The sequence below is a fragment of the Hippichthys cyanospilos genome, chromosome 9 (assembly GCF_059441005.1).
Source record: "Hippichthys cyanospilos isolate Australia breed blue-spotted pipefish chromosome 9, RoL_Hcya_1.0, whole genome shotgun sequence".
Classification (NCBI taxonomy): domain Eukaryota; kingdom Metazoa; phylum Chordata; class Actinopteri; order Syngnathiformes; family Syngnathidae; genus Hippichthys; species Hippichthys cyanospilos.
This window is the reverse complement of record NC_142377.1, coordinates 1,202,417-1,223,839: the sequence shown is the minus strand read 5'-3', so window position 1 is coordinate 1,223,839 and position 21,423 is coordinate 1,202,417. Positions and strand designations below refer to the sequence as shown.

At 42.0% G+C, this 21,423-nt stretch overlaps 2 protein-coding genes across 11 annotated transcripts in view; one reads left to right on the top strand and one right to left on the bottom strand.

The window, feature by feature from the left end:
• ap5b1 (adaptor related protein complex 5 subunit beta 1) overlaps positions 1-21,423 on the top strand; it is a 49,056-nt gene that overhangs the window by 19,097 nt on the left and 8,536 nt on the right. For 2 of the 8 annotated variants that reach the window (XM_088423754.1, XM_088423753.1), the window contains one exon: positions 530-2,509. The exons of 1 other annotated variant lie outside the window; for it this stretch is intronic. In XM_088423754.1, coding sequence (XP_088279880.1) covers positions 530-2,434 — 1,905 coding nt within the window. In that variant the 3' untranslated portion in view covers positions 2,435-2,509. Of the gene's footprint in view, positions 1-529; positions 2,510-4,661; positions 7,295-12,645; positions 15,827-21,423 lie in introns of those variants that run through there. 5 more of the 8 variants (XM_088423757.1, XM_088423756.1, XM_088423760.1 and 2 more) reach the window with 5 other exon arrangements.
• Positions 7,822-21,423, bottom strand: part of c9h1orf50 (chromosome 9 C1orf50 homolog) — a 34,653-nt gene continuing 21,051 nt past the window's right edge. For all 3 annotated transcript variants that reach the window (XM_088423772.1, XM_088423768.1, XM_088423771.1), the window contains 2 exons: positions 17,156-17,287; positions 7,822-16,029 (listed from right to left, as the gene is read on the bottom strand). In XM_088423772.1, coding sequence (XP_088279898.1) covers positions 15,844-16,029; positions 17,156-17,287 — 318 coding nt within the window. In that variant the 3' untranslated portion in view covers positions 7,822-15,843. The remainder of the gene's footprint in view (positions 16,030-17,155; positions 17,288-21,423) is intronic.

The following is a 21,423-nucleotide window of genomic DNA, read 5'->3' as shown; positions in this document are numbered from 1 at the left end:
TAGGGATCACGTTGAGTCACAGTTGCTTTTATGTCCAACAAAGAGCAAGTAGCTGACCAAAAATAACTAAAAAAAAAAAACACTTTAGCCTTGAAATTCCAATGTATTACAAAATCTAAGACGATACCAAAGCTTTCTTTCCTTTCTCAAACCCTTTCAGCCACTCGTGTACTCAAAAATATCCCCCACTTTGACAATAAAAAAAGTACTGTTCTCACTTGAGTGGCAACGCAATCTGTCATTAAACTCAAGAGGCACTCCCACATGGTAATCAACCAATGAGGGCAGGAATTGTAACCCACTCCCGCTCAGAAGTTAAATCCAACTCCTCAATGGTGTCTGCATCTTGTAGTCATCTTGCTAAATGACAGATCGCTGCATGTGTCTCTGCAATATAGCTTTTTTTCCCCCAAAAAAAATCTGTGATGCACTGAGGATAGGCAAGGCGATGTCGCAAGGGATTACTGTAGTGTTGACTTTTTTTTATCATCATTGTGTTTTCGTAATTAAGCTGTATCAATGTTTTCAGGTTTGCCTTCTTCATAGCACGCTGCTGATGAAGTATGCCTACACGGACAGCCTGTTCAGCACTGACGATGAAGCTTTCATCTTGAGACGAATGATTGTTCTCTCACAGCATCCATTGCTAAGTAAACCAGAGAAGCTTTTCTTCATGGACTATATTCTGCATTTTCCTGAGAACAGGCCCATCGGCTACGGAAATGGTCATGAAACGCCACCTGTGCTGCTAACTCCCCAATTAGCCTGTACACTTGCACCCACTGTACTCAATGATTGTGCTACTATGCTGGCACGTTTCAATCTGTTGCTGCTGGTATACCAGGAGGGTGGAAAAGATGGGGAGGAAAGCAAAGGTCTGGTCTATCTCTATGAACACCTCAGCTTGATTCTAAACGTTGTGATGAGAGGACATAGTCAAGAGATTGTTGTCACATTTTTTAGGCAAGTTTTCCTTTTTCTTGTCTGTTTTTGTCGCATGGAAAGATACTGTAACAGTATTGCAGATAAGACATGCTTGCTTTATCACTCTCAACCTCACATGGCTCTTCATATTCTCAACTTGGTTGATCAGACTTCTAACATGTTTGCTGAATGCAACTGGTCTGAAAGACTTTGCAGGGCCCTTCAGGGGATTATCACTGAGGTTCCACCTGTTGAGTTTACCTTATTAGACATTAGCTGGCACCTCAAGGTGCTTGCTCGAGTGGCAGAAGAAGGGAAAATTTCTCAGTTGGGCACGCTCCGACTACTTTCCGACATCATCGTTAGATCTTCTCTGTGTAGGACTGGTGACTGGCATTTGGGAAACAGTGTGTTGCAGCTTTGCCGGCGCTTGATGACACATTCCACCCTGGACTCAATCGTTACCTCTCTTGCCAACATCCTGCAACATCTTGTCTGTTGCTATGCTGATGCAGACATTCAAGATCATGCCCGATTATATTACAATCTCCTGACTACTATCTCAAAAGAAAAAATGACAGGGATTCTAACACAAGGTTTGAGGGAGGAAGGACAAAATATCACTCTCTCACTATCCTCCATCATGGCAGACACTGGGAGACTGACAAGTGTGCTAACAATTCATCAGATGGATAAACCAATAATCAGGCTGGTTGAATTAAAATATCCCGTGCCAGCGGGGAGAAACAAGACTAGTCTGGAAAGTTACCTAAACCCCAGTGACGACTTCCCTGGCCTGGAAGCATATAGGGCACAATTCAAAGACTCTTGCTTTGGCTCACAGATTACGTTGCACTACCAGCTTACACACACCATGTGCAACCTTTCATGCTTTGATCAGATCTTTAGTATACACCTGCACTTCAATTTAGGAGACAACAATCACTATGAAGAACTCAGGGACTTCATTGTTCCCTGTGTTTTTAGAGAGACACTGTCTCCTGTGTTTCAACTTATATTGAAGCCTAGGTTGCCTATACCCATCACCCTAAGTGGCAGTGCTGTTTTCAGCACCATAAATGGCCTCTCTTGGTATACTTTGCTGCCAGACATCCACATGTGCTTTCAGCAAACCTTTCTGCCATTGACAGTTCCTACCGCTTGTGGTACTGTTGCTAAATTAGATGTTTTTAAGGCCCTCTGGGATGAGCTAAGTCAGGAACTGCAAGCAGATCATGCTACCACCCTTTTTTGTTGTCAGCAGCAAGCAGAGGAACTGAGGCCTATTGTGGAAAAACATTTGCTTCCTTTCATTTTATCAGATTCAGGTAAAGAAGTTCAATTCAATTTGATTATTTTCATTCCCCCAGGATTTCACATACTGATGAAAATAACTTCAGAAGAGGATGCTGTACATTTCATTTTAGCGACAGACAACTCGCGGCTCCTCCCTCACATCAGTTGTTACCTTGGTAACCTCATCGTTTCTGTGCCAGAAAGTTACATGTAACTGATGACTTATCAAATTTGTTTTAAATGCAAACTGCCACAAATGTATTGTCCTCAATAAATTGTTTGAAGCTGATTTTGTACCATTTTAATGCAGTATCCTTTGAAAACCTTACACAATTGGTTTGCATCAAAACAGACAACCTGCTAGTTCATCTGCTTCCAGACAAAATCGTTAATCGTTTTCTATTTTAGAGCCATCTATCATAAGTATCATCAATCTGACGCTCTCCTCTGACACTGTACCAGGAGCTTTTAAGACTGCTACTAAACCACTACTTAAGCAAGCTAACCTCAATCTTGAGAATCTCTGCAATTATAGGCCAGTACCACATCTCCTGTTCATTGCAAAAATTCTTGAAAACGTTGTAGCAACTAAAATTAATTATTACATGGCATTTAGATTGTTGCTGAGGTGTATTTTAAGAGAAAATACTTGATCTTTTACTTATAGTGATAAGAAAAAGTTTGGCCACCCCTGATCATTTTCTAGATTTTCCTTTAGAAATCATTGGTAGTTCGGATCATCAATTTCAGTAAAACATATCATATAGCAGATACACACAGTGATATTTGAGAAGTGAAATGAAGTTCATAGGCGTTACAGAAAGTGTGCAATAATTACTTAAACAAAAGAAGGCAGGAGCATCGATTTGGGCACTTTTGTTGTTTTAATGATTTAAATACCTTTAGCGCTAATATTAATATATATCAAATATATAGGGATGTATTCATCAAGACCAATAGTCCTGGAGAAATAATTTGTTTTAGCTAAACTAAGAGCCTCCATATATTTCAGCAAGCACCAGGCCTGACGGAAGACCTTGAGTTTGGTTTCCTACTTAACAAGTGCGCGAGTTTCTTCTGTAACCTATGTGTAGGCCTCTTCAGACAAATTTTAAATCTTAACACTGCAATGGAGTTGAGGGCATTTAAAAGAACAATGTTTAAATCATGTGTGAGCAATTGAACCAATATAGGATGAAATAAAAGCCGATGCAAAAGGCACTATTTTAGAAAGTGCTGCAGTGGTTGATGAATTAATATTGCAGATGTTATAACTTTGGTTGTGGTCAAAATGAGCACACTGAGCTAAGAATTCAAATGTTATAAGATAATGATCAGACATAGCACTGGTATACGGCAATATTGTGACATTTGAGGCTGCTAAACCACGAGTTAACACTAAATCTAACATTATCAATCTCGTGCATTTCCTGCTTCTATTACGCCTGAAACACTGAAATCAGTGGTCGTGACGGGGAGTTCTTTTGGATATTAGTCACCCATAATTAATATACTATCTGACTTACCAAATCGGCCACAAGTTCAGGGAATGAATCTAAGAACCCAAAATATGGACCGGGAGGACAGTAAAACACTGAAATAAAATGGTAGCGAGGAGAGCTGGATCGCACAACATGAACTTCAAATATCTTGACGTTCTAACATACTTAAAAGTAAACATGGAATTATTGATAAGGTACATACTGCATCTCGCTTCCATTGAGGCAACCGTTAATCCTTTCCATACACAGCAATCTTATTTATTTATTTATTTATTTTTATATATACAGTGATCTCTCGCTACGCGCTTTGATTTTCACGCCCTTGGTCTTTCGCAGATTTTTAAGGGAAAAAAAAACTATACTGTATTGCGGAAAGACACGTTGTAATGGTTTCTTGCATGCCAGACAGACGGGGTAACTATAAATGCACTTGCCACGGGCCCTCATCAGACGTGGAACTACTGCGGTACACATTGTTACTTAAGCTTTAAATGATTAAAACGTATATACTGTATAGCAAGTGATCAGTTAGCCCTTTCCTTTGAAGTATTGCGCAGCTGCGGTCATATTAGCAGCAGCCTGGACATTGACTTAAAGTCAGAGCTGTACATGATAATGCTGGAGAGTTTACACTTGAAATACCATTTTATTATAAAAGAAATCTAGGAAAAAGATTTCCAATGTCGTCTTTGCTCCTCTCTGCCTGTTGACAACAACGTGTGCTGGGGTGCGTTTAATGAGTTACACGGCACGTCCCTATGGAGTTGCAATCTCCCGCAAAATTTCCGGCATGAGAGGACACAGGTGTGTATGTCACCGCTTCTCATGTCCAATAGTTTCCTTTATTTACTAACAGACACCTTTAGCAGTTTGATCTAACACTGTTGGAGATAACACTGTCGGATACTTCACAAGTACTATTTTAATTATGCTTTACAGCTTGTGGTGATCACGTTTCCATCAATGCTACCTGGACAAACTCAGTTGGTCAGATGTAGACTCAGATGGTCTAGCCTGTCCACACCGCTGAGGCTATCCATCGCCAGTGCTGTTGTAGCTGTATTCCAGGTGCAATCTCCACTCAAAATTGCAGAAGAGTAACTGTTGGCTTAGCAGCGAGCAGCGCTTCAAGCATGGCTCTCTTTTGATATCCTACACCAAAACTGATGAATCTTCGGTCTTCCATCCTTTTGAGCTGCCTGGATGTCTTGAAGTCTTTCCACATTTGGCGTCATCCCAGATATATGCACAGTGCCTCCCAACACAAGTTTTTGCTTTTAAATAATACAACTGTGACTATCCCGACTGTCAACTGCCAAACTTTCCTGTCCCGACGTCATCAAAACAACCATCATGCTGAGCTTGTCAACCTGTGCTCCTGGCTTGTGCTGACAAGTCTGCCCCACTAAACTCATCCTTCAAAGCAACTGCTCATTTCATGCTCCTGAACACCTGCTCACTTAACAATGAAGCAGAATTAATTCATGACATAATTACTGAAAGAAAACTCAATTTCATGTGTTTGACTGAGACTTGGTATAACCAGCAGGATTTCTTAGCTCTCAATCTGGCCACTCCCCCAGTCTATGTACATCCAAAAACCTCGCTCCTCTGGCTGTGGTGATGCGCTGGTTAAATTAAATTAAATATTAATCAAATATTGTGGTTAAATTATTCCCCTCTACCACCAGCACTTTTGAATGCATACATTTTTCGCTGACGGGCTGCACAGCTACAAGTTGTCCTTGTCTACCGCCCTCCCAAATCCATCAACGGCTTTCTACTCACTGCTCTGTCCCATGTCTACGTCCACCATTATTATGGGTGATTTTAACATCCATGTAGACACGCATAACTCCACCCTTGTCACTGAATTTTCATCCCTATTGGACTGTTTAAACATAACACAGCATGTACATGGCCGCACCTTGGACTTCATGTGTTCCGCAGGCACAACTCCTCTCCATCTCCAGTGCCTGGACCTTGCTGTTTCTGATCATTATGCCATCCTTTTTTTGTACCTGAGCCTCCATCTACCGTACACTATTGTCCAGCATGCTGTCTTTCATCTTGCTGCCCATCCCTCCAGCCACTCTGTGGATGTCCTCGCTGAGCACTTCAATAAAGCCCTTTCTCTCAGCCTGGTTGCTGTAGCCCCTCTGAAGACCCAGTCCTTCTACAGCCAGCCTGCTCCCTGATTTACCCCAGAGCTCCGCCTCATAAAGGCAGCTGGGCACTGGTTTGAAAGCCTCTGCAAAAAATCTGGCCCTGTTGTCCACCAAGATGCCTACAAAGACCACATTAGGACCTCAAAAGAGGCTCTCTCCAGGCCAAGAATATTATCTTACTCCACCCTCATCATTAATCAACAGAATCATCTAAAATAGCTCTTCTCTGTTAACCACCTCCTCTGCCCTCAAAATGAAACCCAACCATCCAATGCCGCGCAACTCTGCTGTAAGTTCCAAACTTTCTTTCAGCAGAAAGTGGAAGACCTGCCGCTCCATCAGTCTGGGGCTCTATGTTCACCTGTCACAAGCGCAAGGGACTGCAACCCCACATCGGCTGCCCTCAAACAATACTGCTCCTTCTCCTCATTCGCACCACTCAGCAATAACCAGGACATGGACTTAGTGTCTAAAGGTAAATCCAGCTCTAGCAAACTGGACCCACTAAGTGTGACCCTGGTAAAGGCATGTTTGCCCACACTATGTCATACTATGACGGCCATCATTACCACCTCCCTGTCATCTGGGGTGGTGCCCACCAGCTTTAAGGCAGCTGTAGTAATGATCGCACTATGTGCCTTTAGCATGTAAAAACACGTGCTAAAAGCCACCGGAATAAATAGAAATGATTGCACTCTATCTATGGCCTAAACCAGCATTATTCAGTGGCTTCACAGATATACACAAATACACACGTGGACAAAATTGTTGGTACCCCTCAGTTAAAGAAGGAAAAACCCACAATTCTCACTGAAATCACTTGAAACTTACAAAAGTAACAATAAATAAAAAATTATTGAAAATTAAATAATCAAAATCAGCCATCACTTTTGAATTGCTGATTAACATAATTATTAAAAAAAACAAACTAATGAAACAGGCCTGGACAAAAATGATGGTACCCATAACTTAATATTTTGTTGCACAACCTTTTGAGGCAATCACTGCAATTAAGCGATTTCTGTATTTGTCAATGAGCGTTCTGCAGCTGTCAACAGGTATTTTGGCCCACTCCTCATGAGAAAACTGCTCCAGTTGTCTCAGGTTTGATGGGTGTCTTCTTCAAATGGTATGTTTCAGCTCCTTCCACAGATGTTCAATGGGATTCAGATCCGGGCTCATGGAAGGCCACTTTAGAATAGTCCAACGCTTCTCTCAGCCATTCTTGGGTGTTTTTGGCTGTGTGTTTTGGATTTTTGTCCTGTTGGAAGACCCATGACCTGCGACTGAGACCAAGCTTTCTGACACCAGGCAGCACATTTCTCTCCAGAATGCCTTGATAGTCTACAGATTTAATTTTACCTTGCACACATTCAAGACACCCTGTGCCAGATGCAGCAAAGCAGTCCCAAAACATTACTGAGCCTCCTCCATGTTTCACCGTAGGGACAGTGTTCTTTTCTTCGTATGCTTGGTTTTTGAGTCTATGAACATAGAGTTGATGTGCCTTACTAAAAAGCTCCAGTTTGGTCTCATCTGTCCAAAGGACATTCTCCTAGAAGCTTTGTGGCTCGTCAACATGCATTTTTGCAAATTCCAGTCTCGCTTTTTTATGATTTTTTTTTTCAGCAGTGGTGTCCTCCTTGGTCGTCTCCCCGAAGAAAAGAACACTGTCCCTACCGTGAAACATGGAGGAGGCTCAGTAATGTTTTGGGGCTGCTTTGCTGCATCTGGCACAGGGTGTCTTGTCTTCGTAAAGACTTTTAAATGAATGTAAAAATTACAGATAAAAATTAAGATAGCTATACGGTGGCCATAAGTGCAAATGACACAAACAATAAACTAAGTAAACGAAAAACACCTTACAAGAGAGAAGCACACAAGAAAAAAAAAGCAAACAAGAAAAAAGATGCAAAGAAAAAGGACACACAATCTTTTAAGGTATGTAATTGATGTTTATGGATTGGCACAATATTTTCAGGTGGTTCAGTTGATTTAGCTTTTGCCTTTGAAAACATTATCCCATTTCCATTTGTTTACAATTTCTTGCAGACAGAAAATAGAACATTTAGGCCCTTACTTGATGAACAGAACAGTTAGGACACTGAATAAAGTACACACGACTGTTCTACCGCATGTTATGGATGAACAGAAAAAGTAGGGCCTAAATGTTCTTGACATCAATAAATACGTAAAATAAAGCGGCTGTTTCTCAAAGTGTTGATTGTTTGCAAAGAAATGTAAATGAAAGGAAAAAAAACCTGAGCAGAAAAAAAAATGTGCTTCTACTCCGAGGACCATGAAAATTTGTTAACTTTAAGTTTGTTTATACAGTGTGATTGAAATGTGTTTCATTGCTAGTAATGAAAGACGGCAGTGCGAATGTGTCAGCTGGACTAAGCATTATGGGCAATGTAGTTTCAGTTTAATTTTCAGAGTCCAGTTATCAATCTGCATTGTTTTTGGATTTCATACAACTATAGTGAAGATATAATCAAATACATTTGATGTAACTGAATAATATTCAGCCTATACCTGTAATATGCATATGTTTGAACGTCATGTTTTAAATCACTACAATTGTGTGTACAGTAGTATTTTGTTAGATAATTTGTCATACATAGTTGTATCCATGTAACATTGCTTTGTCTTTTTTCAAGTTTATGACCTGTGTTTCTTTGTTAAATAAAACAAAAAACTCAGTGTGCTTCCTGGCCTGCTTAAACTAAAATCCGAACACTTTATTTTTAAATCGGTAATTAAACATGAACATTCTTAGTGACCCAAGTTCTTCGACAAAATCAAAGAACGCTTTGATGAAGGTGCCATCATATTGCAACACCCAAAACCACAATGCTTTTCTACAGGTAGATGAGGGAGAAGACAAGCCCATAAATACAATTACTGATGAATCAAGTTCCAGGACACCAGGTTTTCAGACTTGCCGTATTTGTCCCTTTTAACTCTTCACAGTTAAAAACAAAATATGTGTAGATCATTTCATAGATCATGACATAGTTAGAGCATTGAATATGTCAATAAGTCATAGCAACAGAACTTGTTATGCATGCCCAGTTTTTGAAAAGGGTAGTTGATCACTCAACACGACACATCACCATGTTTGGACAAAAAATGTCTCTGCTTTTGAGGAACCCTAACACATAGCGCCCTTTATGGACAATACTGATGCGTTCACACCGAAAACAACAAAGCGCGTCGTTTACTGTCTACACTGGGAGCTTTGACAGGGGATGCTGTTGTGTACCTTACACTGAAAGGATGTCTCTGTACTTCTTTTTTCGAAGGAGGTCTCCACATGACCTCTTTTCATCTGTGAAGCCCTTTGAGACTTCGGTGCTTTAGGGCTATACAAATAAAATTTGATTGATTGATTGATTGATACACAAGGCGTTTTGTTGCGGGGTCAAGATCACTTTTGTGAACTCACTTTTTGTCGCACGAGGGGAGGGGAGTGTGTTTGCTGCTCACTTTACAGTGGAATGGAGAACATTGCTCAGAACTTTCATTTTTCTGGGATGTAGCAGAGCCAATGTTTTCTCCTACAGCACCTTAATTCTTTTTTACGTTACTTCGCGGCAATACTCGTCACGTTTCAACATCACAATCAAGTGGCCGATACCTTGCTAAATACTGTGCTGTCAATGCTGCACTCTCATTATCATGGAACAGTAAATACGATTCAACAGCTTTTAAAAGAAGCAAACGCTGCACATACCAGCTGTCTCAAGTTCTCCCTTCCGCCATTCTATGAGTGCTCTTACTTGGCTCTGTTTTGTATTGAAAGTTCAGCTGGCCATGTTGGATAGGTCCGGGTGACTGCATGATTCATTCCTGCCCCGTGTGAGACCTTGAATGTTCCCGAAGCTGATTGACTGTCGCTACGTGACACGCGACACAAGTTCTGCTATCACGCGTAATCAGTAAAAGTGCGAACCAAAAATCTATTCTAGCGAAAGTAAAAGTACAGGCTGTAATGTATTTTAAAGTAAAATAAAACGTTTTTTTTACAATTCAAAGATCACAATTCCAATTGATTTTTTTTGAATGACGTTAAGATACATATTGTCAGTTATGTTCAAGAAGGGCCGGCTCGGTGGAAGAGCCGGTTTCTTCACACATTCTAAAAAACATACATGGAAGGTGCATTGGACACTAAATGGTCACACTTGAAATCAAGGGGTGTCAAACTTGTTTTAGCTTGCAGGCTGCACAGAGGAAAATCTTGTTTTAGCTTGCAGGCTGCACAGAGGAAAATCTATTCCAACAATTTGCGCGCTCGTTCTGCAATAGAAAGTTATCAGGAAGCCGGCATTTTCACACACGAGTGGATTTATTCCTAACACACAGATCTAATACAAGCACCTGGGTCTCGGGTCCCTCTCAATACAGCCCTGTAGCTACGCCTCTGTTGCCACCAGCAGACGTACTCTCCATCCGAGTTGCCCAGCAATGAGTTATACTACACAATATGCAAATGGCACATCAACAAAGGCATCCTGGCATTATTTTATTGGCTATGTGTATACTGCAGTTAACTTTAGCTTGCTCTCATTGGTCTTTCTTCCCCTGCAGAATCGCTTGCTTACTCCTCCTGATTGTAGTTGTCCTCACAGTTGGTTCCCACCAGGTGCCTCTGGGTCATCTCGTCCCCGGGACTAGCACCGTTTGCTCTGAAACATTACATTCTTACACTCCCTTGCACCCCATATTGTTTTGTTCACTTTACAATCTCACACTCTCATACACAGAATGTAGCAACATCAAATGAACTACTTTAAGCTCAAACTCTTATGTTCCTTTAACGCAAATAATAGAAGCAGTGACACACCGGAATGGTAATATCTTAGATTTAGTGTTAACCCGTGGCCGAACTGCCTCAAATGTCACAATTTTGCCGTATACTTACGCTATGTCTGATCATTATCTTATAACATTCGAAGTCCTAGCTCAGTGTGGTCTTATTGACCACAACCTAGGCTTTAAGAGCCGTGATATTAACTCTTCAACCACAGCTGCACTTTCTGAACTACTGTCTTTTGCAACAGCTGCCTTTCCGTCTTTCATTGGTTCAGTCGATGAGCTCACAAACGATTTTAATACGGATCTTTTAAATTCCCTAAACTCTATAGCGCCGTTAAGACTTCAAACTCGTCCAAAGCGGCACACTCCATGGTTTACGGATGAAACGCGTATGTTTAAATTGTTAAGTAGACAACTTGAAGACTTATTCACGATCTTAGGGTCATCTGTCTTGAATATTATCAATGTGTCGCACTCCTCTGGCATTGTACCTGAAGCTTTTAAGACGGCCGTCATTCAACCATTACTTATGAAACCTCACCTAGATCCTGAAAATCTCTCTAACTATACACCAGTCACATCTTCAGTTTATTGCCAAAATTCTTGAGAAAGTTGTAGCACAACAGCATAGCGATTTCATGATAGATAATAGATTTGAACTCCTTCAGTCAGGTTTTAGGTCCAACCACTCAACTGAGACAGCCCTTGTAAAAGTGATAATTGATCTTTTCTTAGCCATGTATTCAAACATCTCATCAGTATTATTATTGCTTAACCTTAGCGCCGCACTTGACACTATTGATCATCATATTCTTATCGAACGTCTTAAATCATGTGTTGGTATCTCTGGATCAGCACTTTCTTGGTTCAGATCTTACATCTTGGGAAGGACGCATAGTGTCTCTCTCTTATGGCAATGTGATCTCTGAATCTTTCTTCGTCTCATGTGGTGTCCCGCAGGGGTCAGTACTTGGTCCCTTACTTTTCAACATCTACATTAGTCCTCTTGGCGAAATTATACGTAAACATGCTATTAGTTTTCATTGCTATGCTGATGATACCCAACTATACATGCCTTTAGAAATAACAGATCTGTGCAAGTGCAGTAAACTGGAGGCCTGCCTTGCCGAGATTAAACAATGGATGTCTTCCAATTTTCTGCTTCTTCACCCTAGTAAAACAGAGATGTTAATTATTGACCCTGCTCATCATCAACACTTAAGAATACCACGTTGAACCTGGATAACTGTACTATTTCTCAAAGTAGTTTTGCAAAAAACCTCGGCGTGATATATGACTCAACTCTCTCTTTTCGGACACATATTAATAACACGACAAGAATGGCGTTTTTTTCACCTTCACAATATAGCTAAAATTTGCCCTATTCTTTCTCCTAGCGATGCGAAACATTTAATTCATGCATTTGTTACATCGCGCCTAGACTATTGTAACGTTCTGTTTTCTGGGCTTCCCATGTCCTGCGTCAAAAGCCTGCAGTCTGTACAAAATGCAGCAGCGAGACTATTGACAAGGACAAGAAAGTTCGATCATATTACTCCAATTCTAGCTGACCTGCATTAGCTTCCAATACACATGAGATGTGATTTTAAGGTGTTGTTAATTACTTATAAAATTTTACACAGTTTAGCTCCTTCCTATCACGTTGACTTCGCATCACCATATGTTCCGTCCCGACAACTTCGGTCACAAAATGCCTGTTTGTTATCGACCCTACGTGCTAGAAAGAAGTCCGCAGGATCAAGAGCCTTTTCCATTCGCGCACCAGTACTATGGAATGCCCTACCTATGGAAGTTTGCGCAGCCACCTTAGCCGAAATCTTTAAACCCGACTAAAAACACATTTTTACTCGAAAGCATTTAGTTAATGGGCCTGTCTGCATTCTTCTTTTTCCTTCCCCTTTCTCCTGGCTCAGAGAGGGGTCTAGCAAGATGGTGAAGGTTGACTTGACCGCCTCCATTTGGCCCTGCGCTGATCAACCATTGCGGGTTAAGAGGATCGACCGTCTGCGGTCCACTTGGTTGGACTGTGGAAACATTCCTGCCCAATGGCTTTGCCTGCTGTCAAGTCATCATTGCACTATGTAGCACAATGTTTTCTATAATCTATGTTGTGTACCTGTATTTGTCTGTATTGTGTATCTATTTGTCTCTATATGGTACATGCAGTATCCACTTCAACCTAGTGCACAGCAGAGCAGAGATTCAACACAGTATGTGGAAATTCCCTGTGTAAGGCATAACGGTTTATGCTGACATACCGTAAATCCCCAGATATAGAACGCAACCTTATTTTTTTGGGTCAAATTCTAGTATTCTCTGTTACTGTGTATAAGACGCACCAACAATTTGGCAACAATGTAAAACTATCGTAAAACAGAATAAATTTCACTGTCAATCCTTCATATTTTCTTGTGTTCATATCATATCAAATATAATTTAAGAATACAGATGTTATAGGACTGTTGTGCTATTTTGCGATCAATACACTGAAATGTGTGGCTCATTGGCCTAGTGGTTAGACCGTCTGCCTCACAGTTGAGGGACCCAAGATCAAATCCACTTCGCTCTGGCCTACCTGTGCAGAGTTTGTATGTTCTCCCCAAGCCCGCGTGGGTATTCTCCGGACACTCGAGCTTCCTCCCACGTTCCAAAAAGATGCATGGCAGGTGTATTGGAGATACTTAATTGTCCTTAGGTGTGATTGAGCGTGTGAATGACTGTTCGTCTGTGCGTGCTCAGTAATTGACTGGCAACCAATACAGGGTGTCCCCCACCTACAGCCTAAAGTCAGCCTATAATGACCTACAAATTCAGGACAAAAATATTTCCACATTTATTGCAATGGCAGATGTATTCTATTTCCTTTGAACAGGTACAAATTGCCGCTGTACAAGTTACTTTTGCTCCAAATTTACCTCCATAGAGGTTGAACTAATGTTACGTTCACACCGAACGCAAAAAAGCCCGAGGCATTTTGTCATGGGGTCAAGATGATCACTTTTGTGAAGTCATTTTTTGTTGTGTGAGGGGAGGGGAGTGAGTTGCACTTTAAAGTGGCTCTGGAAAGGACAGCAGTGCTGAGAATGTTCACTTTTCTGGAATGTAGCAGAGGCAATATTTTCTCCTACAGCAACGTTATTCTTTTTTTTTTAACGTTGCATGTCCCTCGCTTTGTGGCAACACTGTCTACCAAATCAAAAAAAAAAAAAAAAAAAAAGTTTCAACGTCGCAATTAAGTGGTCGATACGGTGCTAAATACGGTGCTGTCAATGCTGCACTAACCGTTATCTTGGCAGGGTAACTATGGTTCTACAGCTGTTAAAAAAGGAAGTAAATGCTGCACATACCAGTTGTCCCAAGTTCTCCCTTCCATCATTCTACAAGCCAGGTGAGTGCTCTTGCTTGGCTCCGTTTTTGTATTGAAAGCTCAGCTAGCCGTGTTGGATAGCTCCTGGTGACCGCAAACCGGCCGCCATGATTCATTCCTGCCCCCTGTGCGAGATGTTGAACGTTCTCGAAGCTGATTGGCTGTCACGACGCGCGACAAAAGTAAACATTTTTTAACTTCACGCGACAGGCGAAATTACACGTCGCTCCATACGCATCCATCGCGTTGCCCGACACGCCATTGCGCCCTGTCGCCTGAACTCCATTGACTATAGTACAAAACTGTCCGCTCTTACGCCTAAATCACGTTCGGTGTGAATGCAGCATAAGACTGATATCAGGAACCTGTCTGGAAATTGCCTGGCCAAGCGTAGGCCCAGAGTTTGGCCAAGCTATTGTTGTACAATCTGGCTCAAATATGTGGCCCACTAAAGGACTGTGATTCATTGAGGTATGTGGGCCTCCTGTAAGTGGGTGGATTGGGACATCACTAGGCCAGACCAATTTTGCTGAGTGGGATCTGTGAATGGATTGTGTGGGCCATCACTTGGCCAGATCTATTTTTCTATGTGGGATGACTGCTTCCTCTGTTTCTGAGCACAGCAATCACTAGGCAGACTTTCTGGGAATACGACACAGCCTGGACAGTGCAGAGTCGGGAAATAACCGAGATAAGTGCTTTGGTGAACAGTAGACTTTCTGACAGTCTGTTTAGAATCGCATTTGGATAGAGAGTCAACATTTTTGAACAGCAAATCTCTAACATTGTAAATACATAAATAGTAATTAAAAAGATGATGGCTATTAGTAGTTTAGCACAGGGGCGAACGGGTCATAATGCTAGCCATGAATAAAAGCCCAAGCTCAAAAGTAAATGAAATACTCGAAATTATTTCTACTATTTTGCGCCAGAGTAGAGCGCTTCAAGACTTGCACAATAAACAGTCTAAAAATCCCATTTATCTTTATCTAGCTTTGCTAAGGGATTGATTTTTGAATGTTGAAAATATTTAATGACAAAAGAAAATGCAGATATTTACATAAAAAGGCTAAATTGTAGTAGAGAATAACGAATACAGTACTTTCTGAAACTACACAGGAAAAAAAAAAATCTTCCATCCATCCATTTTCTATAGCCGCTTATCCTCACTAGGGTCACTGGCTTCCTGGTGCCTATCGCAGTACAATAGTTCTTGTCTAACTTTTTTTTTTTAAGCGAAAAATACTGCATCACTCACAAAACCATTGTGTTGTCTTTACGTACATTGTTAAATGTTGTTTTAAAGGTACATTGTGATAACACTGATGCATGATTTGTTAAAAAAAAAGAGAATTATCAAAATTGCAGTATTTGTCAGTAGAATCACAATTCACTTTTTCCTAAAATCGCTCAGCTGTACTTAGTTTTTATTTACTTCAAAAATCCTTTTGGTTATTGAACACTAAACTTGTGTCGTTGAACATGTATATGCTGAAAAAAAAAATCTAAATTTAGTACAATGTGCATCTCAAACCATTTGGAAAATGTTTAGCAGCTATTGTACGTAATGTGAAATGTAAAATTGTGGTTAATTGTTTTTAATATAAAATTGTGGTGAATTATTTTCGTACTTTCATAAATTTTCTGTTTCAATGTTTTACAGTGGGCATTGTAAAAAAAAAAAAAAAAAAAGTCGAGGCATTTAATTCTTGGAAGCTTATGCAGGTTTATTTAGCTGCACACTCTAATTAAAGAGTCCATTTAAATTAGGCTCTATACCAGATGTTAAAGACGTTTGTTGGTTCATTAGCATGTCCATGATGGCAATCTCGGCATCCCTTTTATGTATATCATCCTCGGGAGTCCAAGACATATCGTGTTGAAGTTTGTAAGCACCAACAAACAAGTGAGGACAACTTGGGCCCCATTCCTGGTGAGTAGACAGAATAATCACGTTTTTAGTGCTGGGTATTGTGCCTTAAAAGTGTATTGTGATATATCGCGATACAACAAAGGTGTATTGCAATATATTGGGCAATGATTTTAAAAAACAAATCTATTGCATATATGATAAAAACGACTGAAAAACAGGAGGAAATCGTTTGAATCAACAAATTCTATTAATTCTTTTTCTTCCAACATCTATGAGAACACCATTCATCCATTAGTTACCGCTTTGTCCAGGGTCGGGTCGCAGGGGTAGTAGCTTGATCAGGGAAGCACAGACTCCCCGCTCCCCGGCCACTTCGTCCAGCTCCTCTGTGAGGACCCCCAGGCGCTCCCAGACCAGTCAAAAGACATTATAGTTTTTCCACTGTGTCCTGGGTCAATCAATGGGCCTCTCCCAGAGGGACATGCCCGGAAAACCTCCCGAGGGAGGCGTCCGGGAAGCAACCTAACCAGATGACCAAACCAACTCAAATGGCTCCTCTCAACATGGAAGAGCAGCGGCTCGACACAGAGTCCCTCCGGGGTGACCGGGCTTCTCACCCTACCTCTAAGGGAGAGCCCAGAAATCCTGCAGAGGAAACTGATTTTGGCTGCTTATGTCCAGGATCTCATTCTTTCGGTCACAACCTACAGCTCATGACCGCAGGTGTGGGCAGGAATGTAGATCGACCAGTTAACAGAAAGCTTTGCCTCCGCATCACAGCGTCCGCATCACAGTGGATGCTGCACCAATCTGCCTGTCGATGTCCCATTCCATCTTGCCCTCACCACAACAAGACCCAAAGATACTTGAACTCCTGCACTTGGGGCATGACCTCATCCCCGACCCGGATGGGGAACTCCACCCTTTTCCAACTGAGGACCATGGTCTCAGATTTAGAGGTGCTGATGTTCATCCCAACTGCTTCACACTCAACTGCTAACCACTCCTGCGAGAGTTGAAAGTCATGGCCTGAGGAATCCAGGCCGTGATCTCCAACACATTCAACTCATAATGAGACCATGTTAAACGTTGAACTTTTTTTTTAAGCAGCATGTCCACGTTTTTTATTTCACGAACAAACGCAAGGACCCCAAAAGGCTCCCATACAACAATACATATATACCTTAGGAGAAAGGATGGAAAAGTATTTTTGTCCCGATGGTCGTTGGTAGAGGTAATACGTATTGCCCGGTTTTTTCACAATGTTACAGGCAGCATGATGGAGGTCAGAGTCCCGTTTTGCTTCTTCTAAGACCTAGAAATGAAAATGCAAAACACACACACATAAAAAAATAAACAAAAACAAAAAAACACATGCACAATCAATGAGCATCTTTTTGCACGACTTCCAAGTAAACACAAACCAATTTATACCTCAATATTTTAACTAGAGATAGTCGACTAACCAACTTGAAGAACATTTATTTATTTGAAAATGAGGGAAAACTTATTGAAATAAACCATACAATCAGTACCTGAAAATAAATAAACAACCATTCAATAATAAAAAAATAAGCAACATGCTTCTGGCAAAAGATTTTTTTATGCTGAAAGAGAGTAGGAAGCAGTCTAGACTTATTAAATCGACTTTGCTCTGATGTACAGAAAAACAGTTATGCACATTTTCGAACAAATTGCCTTATAATGTTCACTTAACCCAACGTTCATACTCCTACTTGTTCATACACCGACCTGATCATACCCCAACATGCACAGGTCTGCAAGGGCCCTTTATAGCTGCTTGCAGCTCTGGTTATTATTTACTCTTTCAGAACTTTCCCATTTTTAGGGGTCTAAACATGCACGAAAAGTCACCAAAACTTGCACACTTGTCTGGGCCTGGTGAAAAATTTGATATTTTGGTGTTTCCAAAAACAATGCCAAAAAAAATGGCTCTAAGGTCGAAAAACAGCCAGTTGGCTCATAGAGCTATGAAGATTTTTAGGCATATGTAGGGCCTAGAGACCTACAAAAAAGTCAACGCGAGCCATATGCTCAGATGTACAGAAAAAGAGTTATGAATTTTTGAATGTGCATTTCTGGCCCATTTTTGGATGTTTGCAGGTCCTGAACTGCTCCTTGTTTCTCCTACAAGCTTGACAAGATCGACTTCAAACTTGCCGTCTTACATTATCAGACATAGGGGCATAACCAGGCAAAATTTGGTGAAGATCCGCTGACATATATGATAAGAGCGGGGCTTCAAAATGTGTGAAATTTTTCCTTCGCCAAGAGTGACAAAAACCTCGATAACTCTGATGTAGAAGCTTCAAAAAATCTAAAACATCAGACACATAACGACTCATGCCTTTGACACCTTTGAAAAAAAACATTTGAAATAGCTGAGAGCACCGCCTAGTGGTTGATAAAAATGTCATTTTTTACACTTTCATGTACTGTGCTCATACTGTTTGAATAAAACAACTGAACGTTGGTCAGAAATTTTACAACTTTTTGATAATGGCCGTGGTCTGCACGCCATCACAAAGTCAGATGTCTCGCCAAAATAAAAAAAGTGTCTGTAAGTGGCCCCAAAATGGCCTTATGAGTGGAAAAAAAGTCACTCAGTCCCGGCCTGTTTCACCTAGAGCTACGAAAATTTGTAGGCTTATGTAGGACCTTGAGACCTACAAAAAAGTCAGCAAGAGCCATGTGCTCAGATGTACAGGAAAAGAGTTATGAATTTTTGAATGTGCACTTTTGGACCGTTTTTGCTCGCTTGCAGGTTCCGAACTGCTCCTTGTTTCTCCTAAACGCTTTACCCAATCGATTTCAAACTTGCTGTGGTGTTTTATCAGACTGGGAGGCATAATTGTTCAATTTTTTTGTGAAGATCCGCCGACAAGTGGGATGGAGGCGGGGCTTCAAAATATGTGTTTAATCTTTACTTTGCCACGTGACAAAAACCTAAACAACTCAGCAGTACAAGCTTAAAAAATCTCAAACTTAAGAGATACATGAAGACTCATGCCCTTAACATATCTGTTCAAAAATTTGTTTGCATTACTTATAAGCCCTTCTAGTGGCGAAGAAAAATGTTAGTCCGATGTCTCGCCAAAACAAAGTTGCTATATTTGAACCAAGATGGTCTAATCCAGTGGTTCTTAACCTTGTAGGAGGCACCGAACCCCACCAGTTTCATATGCTCATCCACCGAACCCTTCTTTTGTAAAAAATAAAATGATTTTTTTTTACTCATGCACAAAATGAATTGTGCATTAATATCACCTTGTTCAAATCATCACCGTGGGTAAAAGTATCAGTTACCCGCCGCCACGTCGTGAATCCGCGATCGCCGGCTGCAGGAGCTTATTTGCCGAGATGGGCGGTCGGGAGGTAACGGGCTAATTCCGGTGTGTGGTCCCGACTGAGAAGGAGGTCTTACTCTGCAGCTTATCCAGCGCTCTCAAAGCGGACTGGTAGGAAGTCTCACTCAAACACATATACAGCCCTTTCTAAGCGGTCTGATAGGGAGGTCTGACTCTGCTACACAAACCAGCGACCTCCAAGCGGACCGGTAGGAAATCTCAGAGCAGGACGCTTTCAATGACTGTGCCCACTACCTGCAGACTAGACTGAGGGGTGGATCTCTGCGGCGGAGGCTCCACCGAACCCCTAGGGTTCGATCGAACCCAGGTTAAGAACCACTGGTCTTATCTTTTCGAAATTTCATATATTTGATGGGTGTCCAATGCGGAACACACTTATCAACGTATTTTTGGTCGTAGTGCGAGCGCCACCTAGTGGCAGTCAAAAATATAGCATTTTTCAAAACGTTTTTACGTGCTCAGCTGAGCCTGTTGAAGTAAGACCACTGAAATTAAGTCTGATAAGTCTCTAGACATATATAATTCTATATACTTTATTGAGCCTGTTGATCAAATCCAATAAAAATTGCACAATTTCGAACAAATTGCCTGATAATGTTCACTTAACTTACCGTGCATACACCCAAACACGTTCATTCTCCTACTTGATCATACACCGACCTGATCATACCCCAACATGCACAGGTCTGCAAGGGCCCTTTATAGCTGCTTGCAGCTCTATTTATTATTACTAATTACTCATAAAAAACTTTCCCATTTTTGAGGTTCTAAACATGCACGAAAAGTCACCAAATTTTGCACAGTTGTCAGGCCTGGCAAAAAATTTGATATTTTCATGTCTCCTAAAACAATCCATCCATCCATCCATCCATCTGGGCAGCAGCTTGAGCAAGGAAGCCCAGACTTCCCTCTCCCCGGCCACTTCATCCGGCTCTTCCGGACAGATTTCCAGGCACTCACAGGCCAGCCGAGAGACATAGTCCCACCAGCGTGTCCTGGGTCGTCCCTGGGGCCTCCTTCCAGTGGGACATGCCTGAAACACCTCACCGGGGAGGGGTCCGGGGGGCATCCTAACCAGATGCCCGAACCACCTCAACTGGCTCCTCTCAACGCGAAGGAGTAGCGGCTCGACGCTGAGCCCCTCCCAGATGACCGAGCTTCTCACCTTATCTCTAAAGGAGAGCCCGGATACCCTGCAGAGGAATCTCAGTTCGGCCGCTTATATCCGGGATCTTGTTCTTTCAGTCACGACCCACAGCTCGTGGCCATAGGTGAGGGCAGGAACGTAGATTGAGTGGTGAACAGAGAGCTTCTCCTTTCGGCTCAGCTCTTTCTTTACCTGACAGACCGGTGCAGAGTTCACATGACAGCAGATGCCGCACCGATCCATCTGTCGATCATACTCCATCCTACACTCAGTCGTGAACAAGACCCTGAGATACTCAAACTCCTCCACTTGGGTCAGGACCTCATCCCCGACCCGGAGAGGGTATTCTACCCTTTTCCGACTGAGGACCATGGTCTCAGATTTGGAGGTGCTGATCTTCATCCCAGCCGCTTCACACTCAGTTGCGAACTGCTCCAGTGAGAGTTGGAGGTCACGGCCTGAAGAAGCCAACAGCACGACATCATCCGCGTAAAGCAATGCTGAGGCTCCCAAACCGGGCCCCCTCTGTGCCTAGAAATTCTGTCCATAAAGGTAATGAACAGAATGGGTGACAAGGGGCAGCCTTGGCAGAGTTCAACCCTCAATGGAAATGAATTCGACTTACTGCCGGAAATGCGGACCAAGCTCTGACATCGGTCATACAGGGACCGAACAGCCTGTATCAGGGCGTCCGGTAGCCCGTACTCCCGAGCACCCCCCACAGAGATCCCCAAGGGACACTGTCGAACGCCTTCTCCAGGTCCACAAAGCACATGTAGACTGGTTGGGCGAACTCCCATGCACCCTAGAGGACCCTGCCGAGAGGGTGTAGAGCTGGTCCACTGTTCCACGGCCAGGACGAAAACCGGGGCACTGTAACCAAATGTCCACGCGATGTTGCAGAGGCGTGTCAGC